The 27,600-nt window shown below is 45.2% G+C and overlaps 2 protein-coding genes across 2 annotated transcripts; both read right to left on the reverse strand.

Annotated features, from left to right (window-relative positions):
* Window positions 1-1,626: 1,626 nt before the first annotated feature.
* On the reverse strand, window positions 1,627-27,600 carry LOC101534217 (zinc finger protein 260-like). The gene is given in 6 exon segments (XM_058679991.1): window positions 1,627-3,237; window positions 4,612-4,676; window positions 5,264-5,356; window positions 5,489-5,615; window positions 18,753-18,810; window positions 27,461-27,600. Coding segments are annotated over 5 exon segments (1,932 nt in total). The 5' UTR covers window positions 18,789-18,810; window positions 27,461-27,600.
* LOC131483114 (NADH dehydrogenase [ubiquinone] 1 beta subcomplex subunit 9-like) lies at window positions 11,785-12,434 on the reverse strand. Its single transcript, XM_058680156.1, has one exon. The coding sequence runs from the start codon at window positions 12,423-12,425 to the stop codon at window positions 11,886-11,888; it is 540 nt and encodes a 179-aa protein (XP_058536139.1). The 5' UTR covers window positions 12,426-12,434; the 3' UTR covers window positions 11,785-11,885.

Consider the following 27,600-nt stretch of genomic DNA (forward strand, 5'->3'; position numbering starts at 1 on the left):
TAACCTGCACCATGCGAGATATTTAGACATGGTCAATCTAACATCACGTGTACTTCCTTCTGAGGGAGAAAATCACCTGTGCCATGTGTGGCATGCTTGGATTACCTTATTGTAGAAAGGGGCCAGGATGGGCCAGTCAAAACATCCACTCGCAGATCTGAGAACTAGCACGAGCACCTAGATTGGTCTACAACCAAAGCCGGTTCACATTAGGGTTAGGACTGGAGGCTGGGAGGCTGACTGTGCTTGGCTAGGCTGGAGAATCCAGCAACATGAGCTGGAGTTAGGGGCAGGCTTGACTGAGGCAGGTTGCAGCACCCATCAGTGCTTGACGAGGTGAGGTGGTTCATGCCAGTCAGGAAGGTAGATGCTGGGCTCATGAGCTCCAGTGGTGAGGTACCCAACATGGTCGGCTCTGCTGGGCTGGGACCCTGGCTGGCCTATGAAGTTGGGGCCAGGTTCGTGAGCCCAAGGTCCTGGGGTATACAGAGGTATGTGAGTTACTTGGTTTGTGTCCTTGCCCTGCCTTTGCAGTGAGTGCTAGGTCAGCCCTGGGAGTGGGGGATCCAGTGAAGCCCAGGTTGCTTGGCCCAAATCCTTAGGCTCATAAGTGTGATTGATGCCGGTTCCATGTGGCCTGGGGGTAGGAGAACTGGCAGGGCCTGCACCTCCTGGCCTTGGCCATTGGGCAGCCTGCTGTTGGTGCTAGGTCCATGAGCCCCATTGGTGGGGATCCAGTTGGGCCCTGGTTAACTGGCTCATGTCAAGGCCCACTTTTCAGAACTAATGCTTCTCAGTAAAAAAGGTGTAGTGGGCATCAGGCTCAGCCAACATAGAATATGATAGCTCACTGAGCCCTGCACAGGACATCTGGACCATCACAGAGGGAGGACAGAATAAATTGGACAACCACCCCAGCCAAACGAGGACAACAAATATCTGGGTGCATGCAGACTCTAAGGTCTATTATGTCAGTCAATGGGCATACAAAGTATTCCTTTAAATCAGTGAGATTGACAACATATCAGAACGATTGAAACCACCTAGGCAGAACCCTCAGAGTATGCATCACATAAGGACCTTGAGTTGGTCATGAGGGCCAGTCTCCATCCCTGGGTACTTGGGTGTTTTAGAGGGTGGGAATGCCTTCTATTATTACCCCACCACAGACACAGGAAGGAGAAAGAACATTTGAAATGATAATGACACTCACTTTTGTCCAGTATGCATTCTCTGATGTCTGATTAGGTCCAATTTTGTGCAAGAAAATTTACCACACTGGCTACATGCATAAAGTGTTTCCCCTGGGCCCGGCGGCGTGGCCTAGCAGCTAAAGTCCTCGCCTTGAAAGCCCCAGAATCCCATATGGGCACCGGTTCTAGTCCCCGCAGCTCCACTTCCCATCCTTGGGACCCTGCACCTGCGTGGGAGACCTGGAAGAAGTTCCTGGTCCCGGCATCGGATCGGCGCGCACCGGCCCGTTGCGGCTCACTTGGGGAGTGAAACATCAGATGGAAGATCTTCCTCTCTGTCTCTCCTCCTCTCTGTCTATCCGGCTTTCCAATAATAATAAAATCTTAAAAAAAAAAAAAAGCGTTTTCCCTGTGTGGAATCTGTTATGTATGATTAGGCATGATTTGTCACTAAAACTTTTCCACACTGGCTACATTCATAAGGCTTTTCCCCAGTGTGGATTCTCTGATATTAGCTTAGATGTCATTTCTGCAAAAAACCTTTGCCACACTGGTTACATTCACAAAGTTTTTCCCCCAAGTGGATTCTCTGATGTCCAATTAGATGTGATTTCCAGGGAAAAGCTTTTTCACAGTGCTTACACTCATAAGGCTTTCCCCTGGTGTGGACTTTCTGATGTCTGATTACCTCTGATTTCCAGGAAAAAGCTTTTCCACACTGGTTACATTCATAAGGCTTTTCCCCAGTGTGGATTCTCTGATGTCTGATTAGACGTGATTTCACGGGAAAAGCTTTGCCACACTGCTCACACTCATAAGGCTTTTCTCCCAAGTGGATTCTCTGATGCCTGATTAGCTCTGATTTCCGGAAAAAACCTTCTCCACACTGGCTACATTCATAAGGCTTTTCCCCAGTGTGGATTCTCTGATGTCTGATTAGATGTGATTTCCGGAAAAAAGCTTTCCCACACTGTTTACACCCATAAGGCTTTTCCCCGGTGTGGATTCTCTGATGTCTGATTAGCTCTGATTCCCAGGGAAACGCTTTTCCACACTGGCTACATTGATGAGGTTTTTCCCCAGTGTGGATACTCTGATGTCTGATTAGATGTGATTTCACGGAAAAAGCTTTACCACACTCGCTACATTCATAAGGCTTTTCCCCAGTGTGGATTCTCTGATGTCTGTTTAGCTGTGATTTCCCGGAAAAGGCTTTTCCACACTCACTACATTGATAAGGCTTTTCCCCAGTGTGGATTCGCCGATGTGTGATTAGGGATGACTTTGAAGTAAAAGCTTTCCCACACTCACTACATTCATAAGGTTTTTCCCCAGTGTGGATTCGCCGATGTGTGATTAGGGATGACTTCAATGTAAAAGCTTTTCCACAGTGGCTACATTCATAAGACTTTTTCCCAGGGTAGATTCTCTGATGTCTGTTGAGAGATAATTGCTGGTAAAAGGCTTTTCCAACCTCAGCACATTCATTTGCCTTCTCTCCAGTCTGAAGTATCTGATCTCCAGTGAGTTCTGACTTCTGACACATGTTTTCTTTGCATTCATTACACACATAGAAACTTGCTCCTATGTCAGTTCTCTGATTGGTTGTAAGGTAAGATTTATAGGTAAAAGATTTTTTACAGTAGCCACATATACACTGATGTCTTCCTGCTTGGGTAATCTGATTTACTTTCACATCTGTTTCATACACAAGAGATTTCTCACTCTTGAAACGTTCATGCAGTTTCTCTCCTGATTGTGTTTGCTGATGTGTGCCAAAGTTAGGATTGTTATGGAACATTTTACATTCAACCTGTATTTTTTCTCCACAATTAACAGCTTGCTTATTACATGAGTCACTGATGTAAACCTTCTCACACATAACGAGTAACTTCTTCCTGATGAAAGGTTTTGCTTTCCCATTGTGTTCAAAAGACTGCTGACAAACGTGCATCTTGTCATGCCGACTGAGATTTTCCCTACTCTGGACGTTGTTGTCAGGCACATCAGAGGAATGCTTTGTTCCAAATGGCATTTCATCAGACTTCCTAGCATAAAGAAAGAACACATTTTGAAATAAATGATGCTGCATTTCCTCTCCTTTCAAAAGGCACGTCAACTCTGAGCTCTCCTGGGAGGAGCTTTCATCCCTCACCTCTCCCAAGTTTACCAGGTCACTGAGCAAGTAGAAATTCTGTCTGCACTTGTTTCCCAGTTTCTGTTTTTATACTAAGCTCAGGAAAGAACCACTGAGCTTTCCTGGTAACATCCGCTCTGGTGTGCAACATGGAGTTGAAAAAGACTTATGCTTCTTAGACCAGAGCAATGTGGTTTGACTCAGCAGACAGAAGATTTCATAAGTTTTGTCTGCCTTCCCTCCAGTGGGACGGACCCTGTGAAAATCACCCTGGGCACTCCGTGGCTCTGCGTAAACATGAACACATCCACCATCCCCCACACACAATATTTGCCTAGCTCTGGCTAAAGCTTCAGATGGATTCTTCTTCTAGGCAGATAGGCAGCAGTTTGGGACAAAAAAGGCTCTAATTACCAACTGCCTACTGTATGAACTTTTCCTATCCCCTCAGTTTTTGTTTTGGTAACCATGCTCTGGGTGTGTGTGTTGGAAAAATCTTGAGGAAGAATAACAGTCCCCACTTTCCTGCATGATTTGAAACTCCCAAGGTGGATCCTGAATGGTAACCACCTGAAATGGCACCCGAGTTCTGGGCTCCTTTCTCATGTTTCAGGTTGGTTTATCCTCAGTAGAGGAAGGATGAGCCTCCTGGTCCCCCAAATTATTTTACTTGGGTTTGATCCGCTGAAATGACTTATGTGAGTCTTTGGATGACCCCCTCCACACTTCACAGATGAACTGAGACAAGACTAGTCTCTTTATTTTGTCATTTGGTTCAATTCTACCACCCATGTCCATGTGGTTTTCCAACTCTGAGACCTGAACAGTCATAGAATGGCAGGGGTGCTTTTGGAGCTGTGGAGTGGGAGCTATTTCCTGGTGGCTTGAGAGGAAACCAATGGAAATGCTTTACACACAGGTTGCTGCCAGGACAAGAAAGGGTCTGGGGACACTTAAAAACCTAAGACCCTTCTGAAAAACATTGGTGTCTCTCTCTCCTTCCATTCAATAGTCACCCCATCTCCTGGCTATCTCCCCCCAAAAATACTATTTCATACTCTGTTCTTTCTACATTAACCTGGTCACTTTGTAAATAAAACTTCTGTCTGAAAAAGAAAGAATGAAAGATAGAAAGAAAGGAAGGAAGAAATCATTTTTCTTAAACTTCTTCTTTCTATAAGTTTCATTTCATATTATGTTTCTATTATGACCACAACTAATACGAAGCATCTTTGGCAATGCAACTCTCTTTAAGCTTATTATAATTTTCATAATTACAACTTGCCTGAAGATGATTTCTTGACCTTTCTTATTACCTCCATGCAACTCATTTTTTCTGAAGGGATCTGAAATGAGGAAAAAGAGGCACCATATCCATGAATCACTTGTAAGTATTTGCTTTCAAATGCTCAAGTAAAAGCAATGTGATTTCTTGCTATTCTAGATACAGCAGATTTTAATATCAGTAAAATGTGGACATTAATGAGCATTAATTACAAGCACTATATCTTCTTCATAAATGCATTAATGTAAATTTCAATTACTTGGAGTTGTGTATTTTAAATTGACGGGTGGCACAGGAATTCAAACTAAGGGTTGGGATATTTTATATCACATAACAGTGACAATTTATCTTGTCTTCTCTTGGCCATTTTGTTTCAAACATAACTCCTGAGAATGCATCTTGTGTGGTGGCAGATGCTGACTCAATTGCTTGGATCATGGAAAAGACAAATATTTACTTCTAGGTTTATGGTTAAAGAGAGGTAAATTTTGAAAGCCATTGCTAAAATAAACCTGTATGTGGAGACTGTAGATTGCCTATCAGCTGTCCTATTGGAAAAGTTTAAAAAAATCTGAATGAATTCCAGAATTCTAGTCAACACTTATTGAGCTATGTATTAACTTCCCTGCCCACTATGTGCTAACCTACCTGCAATTTCCTGGTGTACAGATTTGTCCACTGTCCATGGTGCCGATTCCTGCTCCAATTTGCAGATCACATCAGGCTTTGTTATGTTGTACCCTGGTAATGGAAAATAATGCAGACTTTGTGAAGTCACTCTTGGTCCTACCAATGACTACACTTTATAAATTCTACTTTCATTTGTCAAGCATAAAGAAACATCTTGCTTGGGCATGACAGAATTGCACTCACCCAAAGACACTAGATTGTTATAGATCTCAAGAATCACATCCCTGTACAGAGTTCGCTGAGTATTGTCCATGATCTGCCATTCTTCCTGGGTAAAGTCCACGGCCACATCTTCAAATGACACCAACACCTATAAAGCACATGTCTCCTCAGTTCTGCATCATTAAATCAGAAAGACTGAAAGAGCGTCGTAGGCATGTGTAATTTGCAACATTTTTTGATGCAGTATAGTTAATCTATACAACATCACAGAACGAAAACAAATGAAAATGTATATCCTGTATTACTTTGCAAATCCAGTACTACAATAAAATATCCCTTATTATTTACTCCATTAAAGGTTGTTTTCTGGAAAGATTCAGCAGTTGAAGGCATTGTTAGAATAAACCTACAAGTGGAAGACCTCATTCTGTTTGTCCTGTTATGGCCACAATTCTTTTCAACTAAATTAAATAGTCATATTAACATGGAGCAAACAGATTAACTCAGTGTCTGTAACACTAAGCTGAGTGCTTCTCAACTGGCATGTTCCCATATATTTTCTTTCTGTGGAATTGCTTCTTTTTGCAAACAAAAATAATTTATTTTTACTGTAAGGTCAGATATATAGAGAGAAGAGACAGAGAGGAAGATCTTCCACGCGATGATTCACTCCTATAGTGACCACAATGGCCAGAGCTGTGATGATTCGATGCCATGAGCCAGGATCTTTTCCAGGTCTGAAACACAGGTGCAAGGTCCCAGGCGTTGGGATTTTGGGCCGAGCTCAACTGCTTTCCTAGGCCAGAAGCTGAGAGCTGGAAGGGAAGCAGAGCTGCCAGGATTAGAACTGGTCCCCATATGGCATTCAGGCACATTCTAGGTGAGGATTCTAGCCACTAGGCCACCTTGCCAGGCACAAGAACTGTTTCTTTTTAGAAGGATGAGATTGGGGCTTTTCTACCAATTTCTTCTCAGAAGTGGACTTTTTTTCTAGATCATTCATTTACAGGTATAGGAGTAGGAAATGAATCTGTTCTCTATTGAAACCCATAAATTGAGAACAGATTCTGTATCCACAGTTTCACTGGCTGTCCATTTTTGATCTGGATCTAGAGATGCATACTGCATTGTATCCTCACATCTGGATATGATAATCTCCATTACAGTTACTATACATCCCTCCTAAATGAAAAGCTACAACACAAAATCCACAAGTAGCAAAATAGAAATTTACAATGCCATGATGTTCTCAAGACGAGTTCACAGTCCAGTAGTTGTGAACTGCTCTCAATCCCACTACTCCAATTGTGATGAAATGTCTCCAGAATCCACTGGCTGCTATGGTCCATCTGAGAGCCTCCATCTGCCCTGATACTCACTGCCAATGTTGGCTGGAGTACTTGATCAATTTGCTGTCTCTTCTGTCCTCTGCTATGGTAACAGGTTTCCTCTGGAGGGTCCAATATACTGCGTTAACCTACATGTGCACCTGGATAGGCTGTCCACTGCTCTATCTGAGACTGAGGAGGCCAAGACATAAATACTCCATGGTCAGACCACGGAAACTGTAAATCTCTCCATCGTTGGGGTTCTGAGTGCAGTGATTCAGTTAGTAGTGAATCACCAAAGAACCATCATCTGAGGCCATCCCAGACCTGATTCTTCTGTGTGTTTGCCAATCCAGGGTCCAGCACAGTTCAGCAACAAAATCAGCCATGCACACATTTTCGGTATTTGCAATTGCTGGATCACTTTTGTCTCCAGTTCTATGTGTTACACAAACCACTGGTTGTTGGAGCTCAGACCAATCCTGCCCACAACATACTCGCCCTTCATGTAAATCAGGGCGAGATACAGTGTAGTTGGAACGACTCACAATAACCCACACTAGGCACACCCCCTACACTTCGGTTCCTGTGCTTGCCAGTATGCAAAGCTGACTGGTCCCATCAGTCCCAAGTCCCAATCAGCTTTCGGAGGTTTCAGTGGGCATTGAAGTCCACTTCATCACAAACAGCACCACTATCCAGTCCACACTGGTGCAGTGAGTGCCACAATCTGCTAGCCATGCCTACACCTCACAAAATTTTTCGCCCATTTGCCTGCTGATGCTGGGGCAAATTCTGACCCACCCAGGTCCACTCTGGCTTAATCATGTTCAGAAACTACATTTAGCCCAGCCTTGTTTTTCCCTGAGCAAGCTCACATGTAGGCCATCAGATGGCCCAGCTGGGTCTGCACCAATCTCAGCTCTCATGTTCACCAGTGAGAGTAGTGGCCCATTAGGAGGATCCATAGAGCCCACTCTCTAGGGCCATCCCCACCACCCGCCGGATTTCACAAATGTTGGTTGGGTGTTGTGTCTCAGTCTGGCACAGCCTGCCTCACCTTGGCATTTGCCAGTGGGTGCTATAGCCTGGCTTGGCATGGCAAAACCCCAGTTACAGCTCATGCAGTGTGTCCCAACACAGAAGCTGCCCAAGCTTCTCCATCAAGATGTCTTCCAATACCAAGGCTCATGCACACCAGTGGGTCCAGTGGCCAGCCGTACTTACTCCACCTCCTGTCCCACAGAAACAGTGGACATTCCTGACGGGTCCTCACCCATTCCAATTCTTGTTGTTCAGTGCTACAGTTCAGCCGATCCTGGTCCTCACCCAAACACAGCTCACGCATGGCTCAGAAGGGGCAGAGATATAGCCTAGTCTGTTTTACACCCACCCTGTTTGTCCTGAGCACCCGTAGGTGTGCAGTCTAGCCCAGTCCAGCACATCCCAGACACAGCCTACACACATGCAGACGGATCCTGCAGCAATACTAGACCAGACTGCAGCTCCCAGTTTGACCAACAGGAAATCACACTCTGGCCAGGGCGTCCCATTTGCTCCACAACCAGGCCTCTTACCATCCCCAGATCTTGCACATACCAGCGACTGCTCTGACCCAGCCTGGCATAGCCCCTCATCTGTCGGCCTTTACGTTTGGATACTGCAGTGTGGCATGATCTAGCCAGGCCTAGTCAAAATCTCGCTGGTGGGTGCTGCTACCAGGCCCTGCTCAGCTTGCTTCCATCTGCAGCTCAGGCAAACCAGGTGTGATGCCCTACCCTGGCATGACCTGTACTCCAGCCTGGATTCTGCACTAGCCAGGGCAGAGATTTGCTGGGTCCTGCTCAGTCCACCCCCTTTGAAAACCAACTCCAGCACTTCCCAACTGATGGAGCTACCTTGCCCAGCTTGCCCAATGCTAGGTCTGGAACACATGCTCACCAGTGGGATCTATGCCCCTGCAGAGGAGTTTCCCAGGTTACCCATCTCAGCCAAAACCCAGACAAAGATCTCACATGTGCCAGTAGGTATTAGGTCCTTGCCCAACATAACCTGCCCCTCCATGTTGGCCTTTGTGTTAGCTGGTGGATGTTGTAGCCCGGCCTGCCCTACACCCTACACCCTGTTTTAGCATGCACAAGCAGGTGCTGAAGTTTATTAGAGAAACAAAATGCAGCTGCATACAGAACTATCTTCTTGCAACAGGTAACTAGCATCAGCCAGTCACAGCCTGACAGTTACAGAAAATATACATATAAGCGAGATGCCATGCTGTAACACACCTTCATTTTGTATACGTGTTGGAAGGTAACCAGTTATCTGTTGTGTTTTCTCTTTTTGCTAGTTATTTATTCACACATTTTAATATAAAAGCAGATGTAATGTAATTGATATACGTAATTCTAACAGGAGAATGATTCCACGTTTGTATCTTTCCTTTTAAACCAGCTTTTTAAAATATTTGAGTAAAATAACATGTTTTAAATTTACATCAGACTCAAGATTCTCATTTTCTCATTAATGATTACAAGGAAAGTAAAATGACCATAGTTTAAGAGGAAATGGGTAAAAATAAAATGAAATGATGAGTTGCAATCACATATAATTTACAAACACAGATCATTAAAACTATAGTAGAATATTGGGCATGATGTGACAGGCTAGTGGCTAAAGTCCTCGCCTTACATGCACCAGGATTCCATATGGTGCCCCGTCTAATCCTGACACCCCTGCTTCCCACCTGGCTACCTGCTTGTGGTCTGGGAAAGCAGTCGAGGACAGCCCAAGCCTTTGAGACTCTGAACCCATGTTGGAGACCTGGGCGAGACTTCTGGCTCCTGGCTTCAGATCGGCACAACTCCAGCCACTGCGGTAATTTGGGGGAGTGAATTAAGTGGTTGAAGGATCTTTTTCTCTGTCTCTCCTCCTCTCAGTGTATATGACTGCAATAAAAAAATACATCTTTTTAAAAATAGATTCTTATTTCGAATTTTGAATTATATGATATAATTTCATATAGGCTGGGATTCAACTCCAAACTCCCACCCCCCCCATCAGATTTTCCCCATTTTGTTACAATAGTGTAGTCCTTCATAAGGAATCATAATTCTATCAGTCTCTTATGTAAGTGTAGCCCAACACTGTTGGTACAGACAATGTCAGATAATCCAGCATTTCATTGTCTACACATGTCCAACAGTTTCACTGGGAATCCAGCTGGCATGCAGGAATGCATGTTCCATTATGCCCCATGTCTGTATATGATAGACCACAGTACTCTATCACTATACATTTGCATAAGTGGGAAGTCATGAAAATAGGTAAAAAACTGGCATGAGTTAGAACAGCCATAACAACAACAACAACAAAAACTTACAGCACCTTGAAAAAACATGCCAATGATTAACGAACACTAGGGTGATAATCCATGAGCCCGTATAATCCATGAGCCCGTGAAGAATTTGACAAAAGAAAAGAAATTATTTGGAATAAGCCAAACTGAGAAACTTCCATCAGCCTGCTGGTGGTTGGTGGGTCCCAGGCTGGGGAGTCTCCATGCTCGGATCTCTGACTCAAGCCAATAAATGCACGTGGAGTGCTGTGTCCGGGCCTACCAGGGCTCCATGGGCTGCTCCCTTTAGTGTACTCACCCCAGATTTTTTGGATTATTTTTTTGTATGGGGAATCTAAAATATAATGGCAAAGGTGTGGTTTAATTGCCAGGAATGTTGTTGTTGTTATTATTATTATTTTAATAATCTTATTTAGGTGATTAGGATACAAAGGGTCAAGGGCTACAGGAAAGTGGGTAACACCATTGTTTCCACAGTAATATCATCATTTTCTTCCCTGTATCCGGGGTCAGGGGAGAAACAAAGGGAAAAGCCCCACCCAGCCTCACACCCATCCCAGGTAACTGATGTGAGCCATGCTCCAAGGGACCTGCTCAAGTAGTTTTGATAGTTCAACAGTTATGAATTGCTGCCAAACCTGCCATTCCAAACAAAATGAAATCTATGCAGAATCCACTAGCTGACATAATCTCTTCATGGCTTGGGTTCTGAGATCAGCAGTCCAGTTGGAGGGATCTCCAAAGAAACTTCATCTGAGATGATCCCAAACCTGACTTTTATGTGAGTGCTTGCCAGTGCAGCGTCCAGCACCATCTGCTGCCCAAATCAGCTTATTCACATGCTGGTCATTGCAATTGCTGGGTCAGTTCTGTTTCCAGCCCTGTCTTCCACTTGAACCAATGGTTGCTGTAGTCCAGTCGATCCTGTCCACTGCATACTAAGTCATCATGCAAACCAGCGGGAGCTACAGCCTAGTTGGGGTGACTCCCCATAAACCCTACCAGGTCTACCTCCTACCCTGGTTCCCATGCATGCCAGTATGTACTGCAGGCTTGTTCAGTCTTTCCCACCCTCCAGTTAACTCTCATATTTTCAATGGGCATTGAAACCTAGTTCAACCTATCAACCTACTATCCACCCACACACATACTGGGAGGTGCCTTTCTGTCTAGCCACCCTGTCCCTGTCCTGGTTTTCGTGCTCTCCATTGGAAGTGGTAACCCAAGAAGGAGGTGCCCACTAACCCCCTACTAGGCCACTAAAACTTCTAGATTGTGCACTCTGCAGATGGTTCTGGAATTTAACTTGACAGAATTATGTCCCAGTGCCAGCCTCTGCTAGCTGATGCTGCGAAAAGCCCAACCTACCCTCAGCCACTCTAAGTTTTGCTTGCACCAGTCACAACAGTCAGCCCAATCTGGTCCTTCCCTAATCTAGATCACATGAGGCCCACAGGTGTTGTAGCCCTGCCTGGTCTGGTCTGCCACCATCCTAACTCATGCTCTCCAGTGTGAGTGGTTGTCCAGCAGTGAAACCCACGTTCCACTGCCAGCTTTGCCTCCTCTCCCCCCCCCACCCTGTTTCTCACATGTGCTGTTTGGACCCTTCAACCACATCTGGTGCAACTCAACTCATCTTTTTTTTTTTTCCAGGTCACCAAGCTGTTTTTATTAGGGCAAGTGTGTCTACGTCCCATAACTGATTTCACCTGCGAGCCAGAGCGGAGCAGTGTCTCCCCTACATGGGCCTCTCCCAGGGTCTGGTCACGACATGCCACCACAGTGGGGGCAAATCCCCTTCCTTCCGGGCAGGGGGCAAAGCTTCTGTCTTGGGACCACCAGGTGGGGTTTCGTCCTGCAGCTGCTTAACCTCTTGTCCCCAGCTTTCCTGCTGCAGCTTCTTCCACTGCTCCCTCTTGGCGAAGTAATCAGGATACATGGCCTTCTCCGAAGGATGCCAGTAATCCAGGCACCAGTCTGGAACCTTATAGCACTCATATCGCTCATAGGAGGTGCCCCCAGGAGAGTCGGGGAAGATGTACGGCTGGGGGTGCTGACTGCACCAGAACTCTTCCTCTGCCTCCTTCAGCAGCTGGGTGGCTTTCATCATGTCCTTCTCATTCTTGTGTTCATCAAACCGCGCTCTCATCAAACATGCAAAGTACCGGTACTTGTCCCTGTGGATGCACCACGACTCGAGGTGACGCAGGGCACGCTTGTAGAGCCGCAGCACCTTCTGCTGGTGCGTCAGGTAGGCCCCGGTGGCCGACAGCGCCATGGCGGCCGTCCCTCAGCCGGCCGACTGCCTCAACTCATCTTTTTAATTTGCATTTTTAACGTGCACTGGTATGTGTTGCAACCAAAGCTGGCCTGCTCCACACCCTATGCTGGTGCTCAGATTCGCCAGCATGTGATGTGAATAAGTTCAGCCTGATCTGCCCCCCACCTATGCTAGTGTATGCTGGTGAGTATTTTCCTCTGGACTGCTCCTTATTGTAGTTCTGCTGCTCACCTGTAGGGACTGTGTTCCCTCCTTCAAAACCTCTCCCTATGACAGATCTTGTGTACACTGGTAGGTCCATGGGTCAGTCCTCATTGCTGGCCTTCAACCCATTCTGGTTTTTCTGTTGGATGTTTCATCCCAGCCACAGCTTGTCCATACCCAGACACTGCTCACACATGGCTCAGTAGAGGCAGAGACCCAGTCTACCCAGGTTGTCTAGAGCCCCAGATGGTGCTGGCGTCTAGCCCAGCTTGGTGTGCTCAGTCCCAGTCCACACTTCTGCCAAGGGAGATTACAGTCATTTCCAGACCAGAACGCAGCCACCACACCTTCCGTGGGAATTCCAACTCAGCAAGGGTGTACTCTCACAGCTCCCCTACCAAGTCTATTCCCAGCCCTAGATTACACGCATTCCAGTGTTTGCTCTGACCCAGTTGGCTTACCCCCTCACCTGTCTCCGCCTTTGCCTTCATTGCTGTGGCCTAGTATTCCTGCCTCATGCAGACCAGTTGCTGTAAGAGCCTAGGTCGAAATGACACGTGCTGATTTCTGTTCTGTTGTGTGAGTTGAGGTTTGCTTGCCCCTGCCCAGTGTGCCCTCTTCCCCACACTGTATTTTAGGATACATCTTTGGGTGGTGTATTTTAGCTAGGCCCACCTCACATTGTATTTTAGGATACACCTTCGGGTGGTGCTGCCTTGACCTGCCCAGACTGTTGGTGCTTCCTTTAACTATAAGTGATGGCAGGTGCCATACAGTCACTCCTATCCTAGCCCATTGACACCCAGCTCGCAAGCTAACCTGTGGACTTCCCCCACAGTGTCTACCCCCTCTCTCGCATGCTGGTTAGTGTCCTGACCCTGCCAAATGGGACCAGTCCACTATTCCACCACCCAGTCAAGTAATAGTACCCAGCATGCCAGACAGGCCCCATCCATAGCTTTGCTGTGGAGTGCTTTGTGGCATCAGTGATGCTCAATGCTAACAGCCCATCTCAGGATTCCCAATTGGGCTGGTGAATCAGTCTGGCCCAAACAGATCTTATGGATACTCCCTTGCAAACCATCAGGTCCCCACAACACCCCGAAAGTTCCATGACCACATTGCTGGGAATCACCCAGAATTCATCTCTCACCTACACTAAAACTGGCCTTATTCATGGGTGTTCCTAGGCAGCAATTGCATATCCTAAAAACCCCAGAGTCAAGGACTCAATCACTGCCTTTTGGCAGTGGCTATGGCCTGAGCCCCTAGCATTGGGTCCCACCAGGCAGGGACACCCCCACAGCAGCCACAATGCAGGGAGCTGTAGTTGCCCCCAACCCCAAGGGAAAGGACTGAGCATAAGCTGAGCTGGGAGTGAACTCATTTCTGACTAAGCGAACTGCAACAAAATGGCATTCTACAGGTTCCACCCAACACAGGTCTGGGTAGTCCTCAGATCTGATGGTCAGCAGATCAAGAACTCTAGTAGTGGCACATCAGGTGCCACTTTATACACTGTGGCAATAGCTTTAGGACTGCAGGGGACAACAGTGAACTGCGCACGTACTGAGCTCACGAGAACTCCCTGAGCTCTGTCCACTACACTGGTCCCGCAGGAAAATAATACAGACTGTGGCGTCATACCAGTCAAAATAGGTCCGTGTGGCACCCAGATCTAACATCGAACAGGTTCCAACAAGCTCAGCACCACCAACAACCTAACCATATAGGACACCTGGTGTCTCTCTAATTCTGGGACCTGCTCCAACCGGCAGTGGAAGAAACGTTGTACAGATAACATGCAGCCTCAACACCGTCTCACAGGAGGTGGAGACTGGTGAGCAAGAGTTGGGGCTGTGGAGACCATGGTGGAAATCTAACATAAGATCCCAGACCTGGAACTCGCTGGAGGTAGTGGCACAAGTGGCTCCAAGCAAAGAGTTGTGTACCAACTGTAATAAGTAAAATCGCATTGTAGACCTGTGGGTGACACAGCTTAGAAACCTGCCCCAAGGAGAAGAATATGCTAACTGGAAGTACAATGACCAGGAGCAAAATAGAAGTACAATGGAGAGTCTCCAAAATAGAATGAGGCAACCAGAAGAAAGCATCTCAGAATTGGCAGATATTTCCTGTCATCAGGGGGAAGCAAACGAAAAGCTGGAAGTAGAGTTAGATCAGGCCAAAAAAAGAATTCAAGAATTGAAAGACACTATTTTTTTTTTATAATTTGTTAAGTGGTTAGATTTATTATTATTATTGGAAAGCCGGATATACAGAGAGGAGGAGAGACAGAGGAAGATCTTCCATCCGATGTTTCACTCCCCAAGTGAGCCGCATCGGGCCGGTGCTGCGCCAATATGATGCTGGGAACCAGGAACCACTTCTGCGTCTCCCACACGGCAGCAGGGTCCCAGTGCATTGGGCCGTCCTCGACTGCTTTCCCAGGCCACAAACAGGGAGCTGGACGGGAAGTGGAGCTGCCAGGATTAGAACCGGCGCCAATATGGGATTCTGGGGCGTTCAAGGCGAGGACTTTAGTCACTAGGCCATGCCGCCGGGCCCGAAAGACACTATTAAGAGACCTAATATAAGAATTATGGGAGTCCCAGAAGGTGCAGTAAGAGAAACTGGTTTTACAAACACATTTAATGAAATAATAAAGGAAAATCTCCCGAATCTAGAGAAAGAATTAGGAAACAAGATCCAGGAGGAGCACAGAACTCCCAACAGGCTTGATCCAAAGCAATCTTCACCAAGACACATGATCATCAAGCTCTCTTCAATTGAACATAATGAAAAGATTCTTAAATGTGCACGTGAAAAGAATCAATTGACATATAAAGGAATGCCAATTAAACTCACAGGAGGGGCCCAGAACAGTGGCCTAGCAGCTAAAGTCCTCGCCTTGAACGCACCAGGATCCCATATGGGCACAGGTTCTAATCCCAGCAGCTCCACTTCCCATCCAGCTCCCTGTTTGTGGCCTGGGAAAGCCGTCGAGGATGGCCCAATGCATTGAGACCTTGCACCTTCGTGGGAGACCTGGAAGCGGTTCCTGGTTTCCCGCACTGGCCATTGCGGCTCACCTGGGGAGTGAATTATCGGACTGAAGATCTTCCTCTCTGTCTCTCCTCCTCTCTGTATATCTGACTTTGTAATAAATAAATCTTTATTAAAAAAAAAAAACTCACAGGAGATCTCTCACAGGATACTCTACAGGCAAGAAGAGAATGGAGTGACATATTTCAGATTCTAAAAGCAAAAAATTGTCGGCCTAGGATAACATATCCAGCAAAGCTTTCTTTTGTCTTTGAAAATGAAATAAAATTCTTCCAGTCAAGAAAAGTTAAAAGAATTTGCTTCTTCCAAACCTGCACTATAAAGGATACTTCAAAATATTCTCTTGATAGAGAAGAGGAATAGCACCCACCAAAACCAAAGGCAAATGGGAAGAACATTCCAATAAAATGACAATAGAAGACTAAACCAATGAACAACCCATTCCTAAAATGACAGGACCAGAGCACCATCCATACATGTTAACCCTGAATGTAAATGGCTTAAGCTTAATCAAATGTCATATATTAGTACACTGGACTAAAAAACAGAACCCATCTATTTATTGTCTTGAAGAAACACACTTTACAAAAAAAAAAAAAAAAATCCGTGCACATTATATAGCATGGGTTTTATCGCTTCTCAGCGTTTTGGCTAAGACCAAGTGTATATAGCATGGGTTTTGTTGTTTTCTGTTAGTTTCATCTCTTCAAAACACTTTCTTCTGATTAAAGCATTCAATGACTCGTAGCACCATATAGTAGCATCATTTTCTGCAAGAAGGTTCTTGATTTTCATTTCTTCAGCTACACATTAGTTATTTAATAGCATCTTATTTAACTTCATGGTGTTGTTAATTTCTTTTTTCTCCCTGATGCTGATTCTGTATTATGGCTTTTCATTTAAGGGGGATGTATAGTAGTTGTGTAATGGAGACTGTCATATCTAGTAACATGTCATTTAACTTCATGGCATTGTAAATTTCTATTCTTTTCTACTGTTGATATTGTATTATGACTTTTCATTTGAGGGGATGTACAGTAGCTGTGAAATGGAGACTAACATCCAGATGTGAGGATACAATGTAGTATGCATTTCTACTTTCAGACAAAGATGGACTAACAATGAAACTGTTTACTCTATTTTGGCAATAGGATTCTGGACTCTCTGCCATTGTCTATTCCCGCAATAATGGACATAAGACTGTGTATGAAGAACTATATTTTAGTAATGATATAGAGGAACTAGGTGGGGGGAGGGAATTGAGGAGGGGATAAGGGAAATGCCAGGAACCTATGGAATTGTATCATAAAGTGATAACAATAATAATAATAATAAAATGTAAAAACAAATTATACCAATAAAAAAAAAAGAAATGCTAATTAAGGACTGCCTAGGTTGCTAATCTTCTCATAGACATTGGAACCAGTAAAGGGTTATCTGCTGCAAGAATCAAGTAGCATGTCAGTGTTTTCATGGTCTGCCTCTGTTTCCTTTCAAAGCTGCCACTATGTGTGGACCTAACTGTAGCATGCTGGGCTGAGTTTCCCATATGGATGCAGTTCATGTCCAGGGTGTTCCACTTCTAATCCTGTTTCCTGCTTTTGCCCAGAGAAAGCAAGAGGGATGGCTCAAGTCCTTGGGCACCTGTACACATGTGGAAGACCCAAGAGTCTCCTGGCATTGGATTTGTGGGGCTCAGGGGCAAAGAAGTCGCTAAGATGGCAACTAACAGTTCAGGTCACTGGTGGGCAAGATGGCGGCCAAGGACAGAGCCCTGGGCATGAACGAGGGCTGGAGTCACATAGTTCCAAGGAAATACTGATTAACCAGGGCCATCTCGCTCACCTATCCATGGCCTATGGGAGGTGGCTTCCATATTCATTCTCCTAGCTTCTCCCCTGCTGGAATTCCCAAAATTCCTGGCCTGAGGCTACTCCTTACCCTATTTAAGAAATTGAATTTCCCCAATAAATCGCAACTGCTTAGACAGAACCCTGTCCATCTGTTTGTGTCTCGCGGGCCGGGAGGCTGGGTGGCGGGTAGCAGGCTCATCCCCTCCAGCAACTGGGTACTAAAGGAATCTGTGGGGGAGACCCTGCAAGACTGGCTTAGCCCTTGCCACTGAAGACACGTGGGGAGTAAAGTTACAGAGGGAAGATATTTATCTCTCTCCCTCTTTTCTGCAACTTTGCATTTCAAATCAAAACCAAAGATAATGCAACAGGGGTCAGCCCTGTGGTTTAGCAAATAAAGTTTCTGGCATCCCACATGGACATTGCTTCATATCCTGAATGCTGCACTTTTGCTCCTATGCCAGGAAAGGAAGGGGAGGATGGCTCAATCACTTGGTTTCCTGTAATCAAGTTGGAGACCTGGACAAGTCTTCTGGCTCCTGGCAGGACTTGCTTACCTCTGGTCATTCTGGTTATTTAAGGAGCGAACCAGCAAATGGCAGATCTCTCTCCATTTCTCTCTCTTTTTTTTAGTAGCTCTGCCTTTCAAATTAATAAATCTTAAACAAAACAAAGCTACCCAGCAACAGGAAATGGCATTGTGGCATAGCAACTTAACTACTAGCTGCTTCACTTCCAATGAAGCTCTAAGTCATTGTGAACTGGAAACAGTGAAAGATGTTAGTAGGCATCACACTGGTTCAGTAATTCCAATAAAGCGAAACTGAAAAGTTAATAAAAAAATTTTTTTTGTATGGTTGGAAACTCCTTCTTCTGCCAAATGCTGAGTGTTTATTTTTAGGTGGGTACTACACAGTTTTCATTACATCCTTCATAGGATCAAAAACCACCACTTCAAACTTGATGTCCTACAATCATTAACAAATTCTTACTCTCAATCTGAATCATGTCATAATAATCCTGTCTTGTTACTGCATCAGAAACCTGAAGAGAAAGTTTCAGTCAGCTCTGACAGCTCCAATGCCTTAGTTATGACAATTTTGCCTTTTTTCCCTCTTATACCCTCTTTTCATTGTACCGTAAAAACATCATAAAGCTCCTAAAACACTATGTAAAACAAGCTGAGAAGTAAACAACTTACTGAAGGTGTGCTTGTGTTCTCCAGCCTGGGAAGCATGTAGCAGGCTGCAGGGCTGCACCTGCAAGAGAAGATGGAGAGAGGGAGTGATGAACTGGTCTTGCCTGTTCCTAGTCTCTTTAGCAGTTCCTACTGTGCTAAGCAATGTCAGGAGAGGAAGCAGACACAATGGCTGGAGAAGCAAAAGCAATCAGCTTCCAAGGGCAAGAACAGTGCTTTACCAATGACAAGTGCCAGGAAGGCTTCCTTGAAACAGTACCAACAATTACAATACCTGGCAGTGATTAAACTTCAGTTATCATTTGGTTAACGCTTTATTATTGCATGATTCACAATAACATTACTAGGTCCGGCATTGTAGCCTAGTGTCTAGAGTCCTTACCTTGGAATCTCTTATGGGCACTGGTTTATATCCATTTCAGCTGCCTGCTTGTAGCCTGGGGAAGCAGCAGTCAAGGATGGCCCAATACCTTGGGGACCCTGCACCCACATGGGAGACGTGGAAGAAACTCCTGCTTTCTGGCATTGGATTGGCTAAGTTGTGGCCACTATGGCTACTTGGAGAGTGAACCAGCAGATGCAAGATCTTTCTCTCTGTATTTCCTTTCTTTAATTGTGATTTTACAAGGAAAATTGTTATTGTTGTTAATAATAATGTCACTGCCAAGAACTAACTTATTTTGTCAACAATTATTGTTCAAATTACAAAATTCCATAGAAAAAAACATCATACTGCCACTAAAATTTATGCTACAGAAAAATATTTGGGTGGTGTTAAGTATTTCTCTGTTTTTACAGATGAGCTGCAGAGGACTCCATGTAAGGACTTCCATTAGAGCTGTTGATACTAAAAACTGCAGAAAGCAAACACCTTTCAATCACAGTAACTTTGTCTACACCTATATATGAAAAATGGATATAATACACATCTATTCTATGCAGCTTTCTAGTAATTGTTCCAAATGCAAGTTCTTATGACTTGGATCACACTTCCCAGCTCCTAAACCCTCAATCACACTGGACTTTGCCATTTTATTTGCCTTAGCCTATAGGACACCCACAAATAAAACAGCAACAAAGTTGACAAGTGTTTTTCCTTTATCTCATTAAGTAGCTACATTATGGCAATAGCCAGAGAAAACCATCAGCCTTGGAGGAGTGAATGTCATGATACAAGAAGGTGGGCCACTGCTTGGGCTAAATCGCATCTGATCCCCAAATGCCTTGTTTAGGTCTCCTGGCTGTGTAACACTTCCAATGCAGTAGCCTGCTATTGTGCCTGGAACACAGTGGGTGGGTTCCAAGATCCCCCGGGAATCCTAGATGGATTCCTGCTGCTGGACTAAGCATGACAGAGCCCTGACATCTTGAGAGTGAATCAACCAGTGATGGCACATCTCTCATCTCTGCAATCTACCTTTTGAAACAATATGATATTCATAAAAATAATCAGAAAAGATACACTGCTTCTAAAACTACTTATTTTAAGTTGATCTGTGGATACATCCCGGTGAGTAACAAAGAATGACATGTCAAATTCAATGAAGAGAAATTCACACAGACACTTCTACACTGGAAATTTTTACAGGTACTGGGCATTCTACTTCTTTCCCCCCGCCCCCATTTTATTTGTAGTTTTATGATAAACTTCCATAAGCTCTAAGATTTCCCTTACTCCCTGTCACTGCTATGCAGTAGGACCAGCAGTGGTCTAACACACTACACAAAGCCAGCCCCAAAGATCAGTCTTTTTGGTTCATTACTACTAAAAATATTCTCATGTAGTTTTGGTGTCTGACCATACATTAAAAAAAAAAAAAAACGTAATTCGGGTCCTGCACAATAGCAGCTCGGCTAAACTTCTCGCCTTAAATGCTCAGGGATCTCATACGAGCATCACTTCTAATCTTGGCAGTCCTGCTTCCCACCCAACTCCTTCCTTGTGGCGCGGGAGAGCAGTTGAGGACCTTGGGACCCTGCACCCACAGGGAGACGCAGAAGAAGCTCCTGGCTTCGAATTGGCTCAGTTCCAGCCGTTGTAGCCACTGGGGGAGTGAACCATCGGACAAAAGATCTTCCTCACCGTCTCTCCGCTCTGTATATCTGCCTTCCCAATAAAAATAAAATAATTGTTTAATTCCTTAAAAAAACTTAATTCATTTCATAATCCCATTCTTAAAAAGACAAACACAGTATATCACCTTTCCACAAAAGCTCTTTTCAACAATCATTGTAATTCAGGTAATTTATGTGTTACCGTCCCTTACTCTTACATTTATATTCATGCCAACATACATATATGCTACACAGCCTCCAGAGGAAAATCAAGTTTAGTGTGGATTGCAGCTTGACATACTTAAATGCACTTGAAAACTTTGAAATAGTTCATTGCACCCTTTTACAATGGCAAAATTCAACTCGGTAGAACTCACCAGGAAATTTATACATTAAGCTCATTGTTTTTCAAGTGTCATCATTGCCACCATCAATTTCCAATTGTTTTGGGCCCGGCGGCGTGGCCTGGCTGCTAAAGTCCTCGCCTTGGACGCCCCAGGATCCCATATGGGCGCTGGTTCTCGTTCCGGCAGCCCCACTTCCCATTCAGCTCCCTGCTTGTGGCCTGGGAAAGCAGTCGAGGATGGCCCAAAAACCTTGGGACCCTGCACCCACATGGGAGACCTGGAGGAGGTTCCGTGTTCCCGGCTTTGGATCAGCGCAGCATTGGCCATTGCGGCTCACTTGGGGAGTGAATCATCGGATGGAAGATCTTCCTCTCTGTCTCTCCTCCTCTCTGTATATCTGACTCTAATGAAATAAATAAATCTTAAAAAAAACCAAAAACTTCCAATTGTTTTTATCAACTGTTGGAGTTGACACAGTGGTCAAGTTTCTGCTTGGGATCAACACAAACCAGAGTGCCTGGTCTGAATGCAAGCAGCACGCCTGATTCCATCACAGCTGCCTGCACAAGTCCATCCGGGACATCACTGAAATGTGAAGTTCAAGCAGACATTTTCAGCTATGGTGAACACATAAATTTAACACACAACGTCCAACTGACTTCAATGAAAAATGGCTTCAACATGGTGGTTCATGCTCCCCACACACTCACAAGAGGCAAGATGAGTCAAGCCAAACCTAGCAATGAGGAATTCTATCCATGCTCCCATAGGGATGGTTACAAACCCATGAGGCTGGGCTATTTTTATTGTCTATCCAGGAACAGTTAAATGAAGCTGCTAATTACAAGTAGCCAAATCCTTAACTAGCACACTTGATAATCAATATGGGCTGTGCTGCCACACTGGCTCAGTAGCTTCCAGGTTTAACTTAATCTACCATGGTACAAGAATGTGGCTAGTGAAACAGCTTCTGAATACTCTCTCTCTGTGCTTGTGTCCTTGCCTCTAAAATGAAAACATACCAAAAGATGGCACCAGCGTCCTGTGGCTGAGCATCCACCTGCACTGCTGCTTTGAGTTCAGCTGCTCCACATACATTCCAGCACCCTGCTAATGGCTAGGGAAGCAGCAAAGGATGCTCTAAGTCCTTGGACCACCACTTGTAAACTAAGAATATTATCCCAATTGTAAAATGCTTGCTATGAATTATATATGAAAAGTAAAAACCAAGAAAAATATTGCCATCAATATCAAAAACAAAAGCAAAGGCCAGCATTGTGGGAGAATGTACAAAACTGCCAACTACAACACCAATATCCCATATGGAATCAGCTGTTCCACTTCCAACCCAACTCTCTGTTAATCACCTGGGAAGAGCAGTGCAAGATCATCCAAGAGCCTGGGCCCTGATTACCCACACCGAAGACCTGGAGGAAGCTACAGGCTCCAGGACTCAGCTTGGTTTAGGACGGCTCATTTGGGCCATCTGGAGAGTGAGCCATTGGACTGACGATGTCTCTCTTTTACTTTGTAACTGTCCCTTGAAAATAAACAAATGTATTTTTTTAAGGTCTATTCATTTATTTGAAAGGCAGAGAAACAGAGGTCTCCATCTGCGGGTTCACTCCATATGTGGCAGCAAGTGGTGGGCCAGGCCAAAGAAATTAGAGCTTCTGGGTGTCCGACTGGGAGCAGGGACCCAAGCTCCTGGGACACCTTAGACTGCTTTTCCAGATGCATCAGTGAGGAGCAGAATGTAGGTGAAGCGGCCAGATCTTGAACTGGAACCCATAGGCAGGTAGCAGCTGGACTGCCTGTGCTACCACATTACCAGAGAAACAAATTTTAAGCAATCAAAAACACCAAACATCAGACAGAACCAGGACTAAGTCACCTCTAGGGACAGAGGTAAAAGAGACCAAGACCTGAACTGACAAATACTTTTTCCTCCCTTAGGCATTCAGTTTATACCATTCATGCTCAAAATGAAACTTTGGCAGAAAATGAAGTTGTCAAGAATGGTCTTTGCTCTCTCTGAGATCACTGACTAATCTTAGGTTGCATGCAAGAGAATAAAGACGTAACATCCAACTCATGGCACATCATTCCTACATAACTGAGCAAACATAAAAGCATAAGGACATGACAGACAATGAGCTCTGGGAAGCAGCCTGCTTGCACTTCACAGGGAGATGCACTCAGCAGCTTCCCCACGTTCCCAGGCCTGGGGGTTCACTCTCCCTGAGGACACAGTGCCCAGGGGGCTCACCTCACTGATGGAAGGAATCCTAGGGAGCCAGAAATGTGACAATGTCAATCTGGGAACTCCTCACAGCCTAGAGTGGCTCCTCCCTGTCTTACTTCACTTCTGCAACCACCCATTCAAATCCAAGTGAACGTTGTGACCACTGGGATTTTCTTTTCTCACTTCTAACACCACGTGTGTTATGTTGGTTTAATAACAATTTACCACCAACAACTAACAACAAAGCAATTCAGTTCTCTCAGCATCTAGGGTTAGTAGAGGCCTCAGGTGAAGGCTCAAACTCTAGACACAGGAGCAGGTTAATGTTGGTGGATGGCAGGTCTTAGCTCTGTCTGGTTTTTTGCCCATAGAGCAGTTAGGTAGGGACCCCACCCAGAGCTATCTCCTTAGCAGAAGCTTACCCAGGCTCTGGTAGGTGCATGTTCCACAGAGACAGGGCTCTTTTGTCTCAGTAAACCCCCAGGATCTTCAGATCCTTGGGCCAGATGTTGAGTCCAAAAGAACTAACTTTTTATTAAACCAGTCAAATACACTTACATTTGTATAAACCTCTCTACCACCAGAATTGGACCACTGCAAACATTCTCTGACATAACTTACTAAACCAGTTGTGGATGCAAAATGAAACCGCTCTGTGCCCCAAGCACATTGTCCTGGTATTTACCTGGGCCTGTGCAAAGCTTTTATTCTCTAGGAAGGCAAGGCTCAGAGAACCCACAGTGCATCAATCCTTTCCACACATCCCCCTGATATATTAGCTTCTAATTATTTGAAACATATGTCATCAAGGAATGGGACTGCTGATGTGTAAAGAAAATATTAATGTCCAAGGGGTTTAGCTTGTCAAATAGATGGAACACAATCGATGCCCTCCAGTTATAGGGCATCAGCTGCCACTACAAATGGCAACCCACATGCTACTACTATCTTTCAGGGGAATGACTGAGCCAGGGTAAGTTGGTCATGTCTGTTACAAAGAATGTTGAAATTCAGCAAATCAGAAAGAGAAGGGTGTAGTGAGGGTCATGTACACTTTCCAAGGGGATCAGAAACTGAGAACATTCTGATAAAATGTCTGCACTTAAGTTAGGTAAAAGCAGATGTACTAAGACTTTTGAAGATTAATTTAGTTTTGTATATTTACTGTGCTGAGAGACAAAGGCAGACCTCTTCATCCACTGTCTCCCTTCCCTCATGTCTGCAACGGACAAGGCTGAAACCCCAGACAAAAAACAAATTCAGTTTCCACACACCTTCTCAAAACCTAAGCCACTGTCTGTTGCCTCTCAGCCTGTGCATTGGCTGCACACTGCATTGGCACAGAAGTGAAACCAGGCATTCTGATAGAGACACAGGAGTCCCAATGTCATCTTAACCACCCTTACATACACTCACACAGGGCAATGACTTCTTCCTGTGGTGTGTCAGGGAGGTATTCACTGCTTTTCTCTCATGCCCGTTATTCAAAGAAAACAGCCCTTTTAAAGAGCTAATGACTGTTTTGTGGAAAGAAATAAGACAAAATACCCCTCTGCCAGCCTGGCACCCTCCCCCCAGGTTCTCACATGTGCTGCCTGCTGATCTCAGAACCCTAACCATGGAGAGAATTACAGGTTCCAAGGTCTGACCATGGAGTGCAAGTGTCAAAGCTGAGCCTCCTCAGTGGCTCAGATGGAGCAGTGGACAGCATATCCAGGATCACATGGAGGCTATGGCAGTCCATCGGAACCTGCAGAGGACACCTGGTCCCACAACAGAGGACGGAGGACAGAACAAATCGATCATCTACCTAGCCATGTGTTGGCAGTGAAGATATGGGCAAATGGAGGCGCTAAGATGGACTATGTCAGCCAGTGGATTCTGAAGATACTTCATCATGCTTAGAATGGTGAGATTGGCAACAATTCAGAATTGTTGAACTATCAAAACCACTGGAGCAGTGCCCTTGGAGCATGCCCAGGTCATGAACCCTGGGGACGGGTGGGAGGCTGGGTGGGACTTCTCCCTTTATTTCCCCCGCCCTTACTCCACAAACAGAGAAATAATAATAATAATGTGGGAACAATGGTCTTGCCAATTTTCCTGTAGCCTTGGACCCTTTGTGCCATAATCAACAATGTAATGATTACTAAAATAAAATAATGATTTAAAAAAAAAAGACAAATTACCGAAGTTAAATGAATTGCATCTTGAGGAAAATAGATTGTGTTGCAATATTTCAGGGCAGTACTTGATCTGAAAGTAGAGATACATACTGCATTGTATCCTCACATCTGGATGGACAGTCTCTATTACACAGTTACTATACATCCCCTTAGACGAAAAGTCACAAAACAGTATCAACAACAGGAAAAAAATAGAAATTTGCAATGCCATAAAGATAAATAACATGCTACTCAATGACTAATGTGTCACTGAAGAAATGAAAAAGGAAAACCAGCTCAAAGATGGACTCCCAATAAAATCGTTAAATACATCTTGACAGTAAGATACTGGACTCTCCATTATGGTCCATGCTCACAATGGTGGACTTATGACTGCTTATGAGGAGCTATGCTACAGTAATAACATAGGGGAAATCATTTTGTGGGGAGGAGACTTGAGGAGAGAGTCAGGGAAATCGCAGAAACTATGGAACTTTACCATAAAATAATAATTAATTTTAAAATCAAGAAAAATGGGGTGGGGAGTAAGCACTTGGCACTGAGGTAAGGGTTCTGGCCATTTAGGGATTTATTCCCTGCCTTAATGCTCTCTATCGAACCTGACTCATCCCTCTAAAATTCATGGGGATATCTAACCCAATAATGAGAACTTGAGCAGTGGAGACAGGTGGCACCATACCAGAAGTCCTCAGGATAACTCAATCCAGGCAACTGGTAACTTAATGGTGTAGTGCTTGGGTTCTTCTTCTTCTTTTTTTAAAGATTTATTTATTTTTATTACAAAACCAGAAACAGAGATTAGAGGAGAGACTGAAACAAGATCTTCCCTCAGACAATTCACTCCCCAAGTGACCACAACGGCTGGAGCTGAGCAGACCCGAAGCCAGGAGCCAGTTACCGGATCTCCCAGGAAGGTGCAAGATCCCAAGGCTTGGGCCATCCTGGACTGCTTTCCCAGACCACAAGCAGGGAGCTGGATGGGAACTGGAGCAGCCAGGATTAGAATGGGTGCCCACAGGGGATCCCTGCTTGTTTAAGGCAGTGGCCGCTAGGCCACTGTGCCAGGGCCGTCTTTCTTTTTAAGCTTTATTTTATTTTTATTGAATACTCAGATATGCAGAGAGGAGGAGAGACAGAGAGGGAGATCTTCCTTCTGCTGCGTCACTCCCCAAGCACTCAAAATAGCTGGGGATGAGCTGAAGCCAGGAGCCTCAAGCCTCTTGCAGGTTTCCCATGCCCATTCAGGGGCACAAGGCCTTAAATTATCAACAACTGACTTACCAAGCACACAAGCAGGGAGCTGGATCAGTAGTGGGGCCACCAGGATTCGAACTAGTGCCCATATGGGATCCCGGTGAGTTCCAGGCCAAGACTTTAGCTGCCAGGCTACAGCTACCATAACCGCAGGGACCTCCTCGGGTTCCCCTAAACAAGGCCCTTTAGGTTAGTCCCTGCTGCGCCCCTTGCCTCGTCTACAAGCTCGCTGTGCTACCCCAGGCCTCTGCCAAGCACAACGCCCTCACGATGCTGCCCCCCAACCTAGGAGGAAACTGTGAGGTCAACAAGACCGTTCTAACTGCTGGAGTCTGAGCTGGTCTGATATCAGCAACCAGAAAACTGCCCAGACTCTCAAGAGGAGCTATACCGAGGACAGAGCTGGGGGCTGGAGACGCTGCTACATCTCAACTCAAGAACATCAGAACCACATAAAAATATTTAATTTGCCCAACATGAAGTTCAAATGTTCCCTGATCATTCTCCCCCCCTCACTGCACAGTTTGGAAAGCGGGAGTGCTAAGCTTCAGGGGCAGCGCTGCAGAGTCCCGGCCACCGGCCCCGCCCGCCCCGCGGCCTCAGGACATGCGCTCACACACTCACCCTTCCCGGCTTCTGACGAGTCGGGGGTCCTGCAGAGGCTCCTGCGGGGAGGGAGCTCACAGGGCAGCACTGGCTCAGCCACCCGTACCTTCCCGGAGCAGAACCAGGGACGCGGCTATGGCGGCTCCAGCAAGGAACAC

This window comes from Ochotona princeps, chromosome 23 (assembly GCF_030435755.1).
Source record: "Ochotona princeps isolate mOchPri1 chromosome 23, mOchPri1.hap1, whole genome shotgun sequence".
In the NCBI taxonomy this organism is placed as follows: Eukaryota; Metazoa; Chordata; class Mammalia; order Lagomorpha; family Ochotonidae; genus Ochotona; species Ochotona princeps.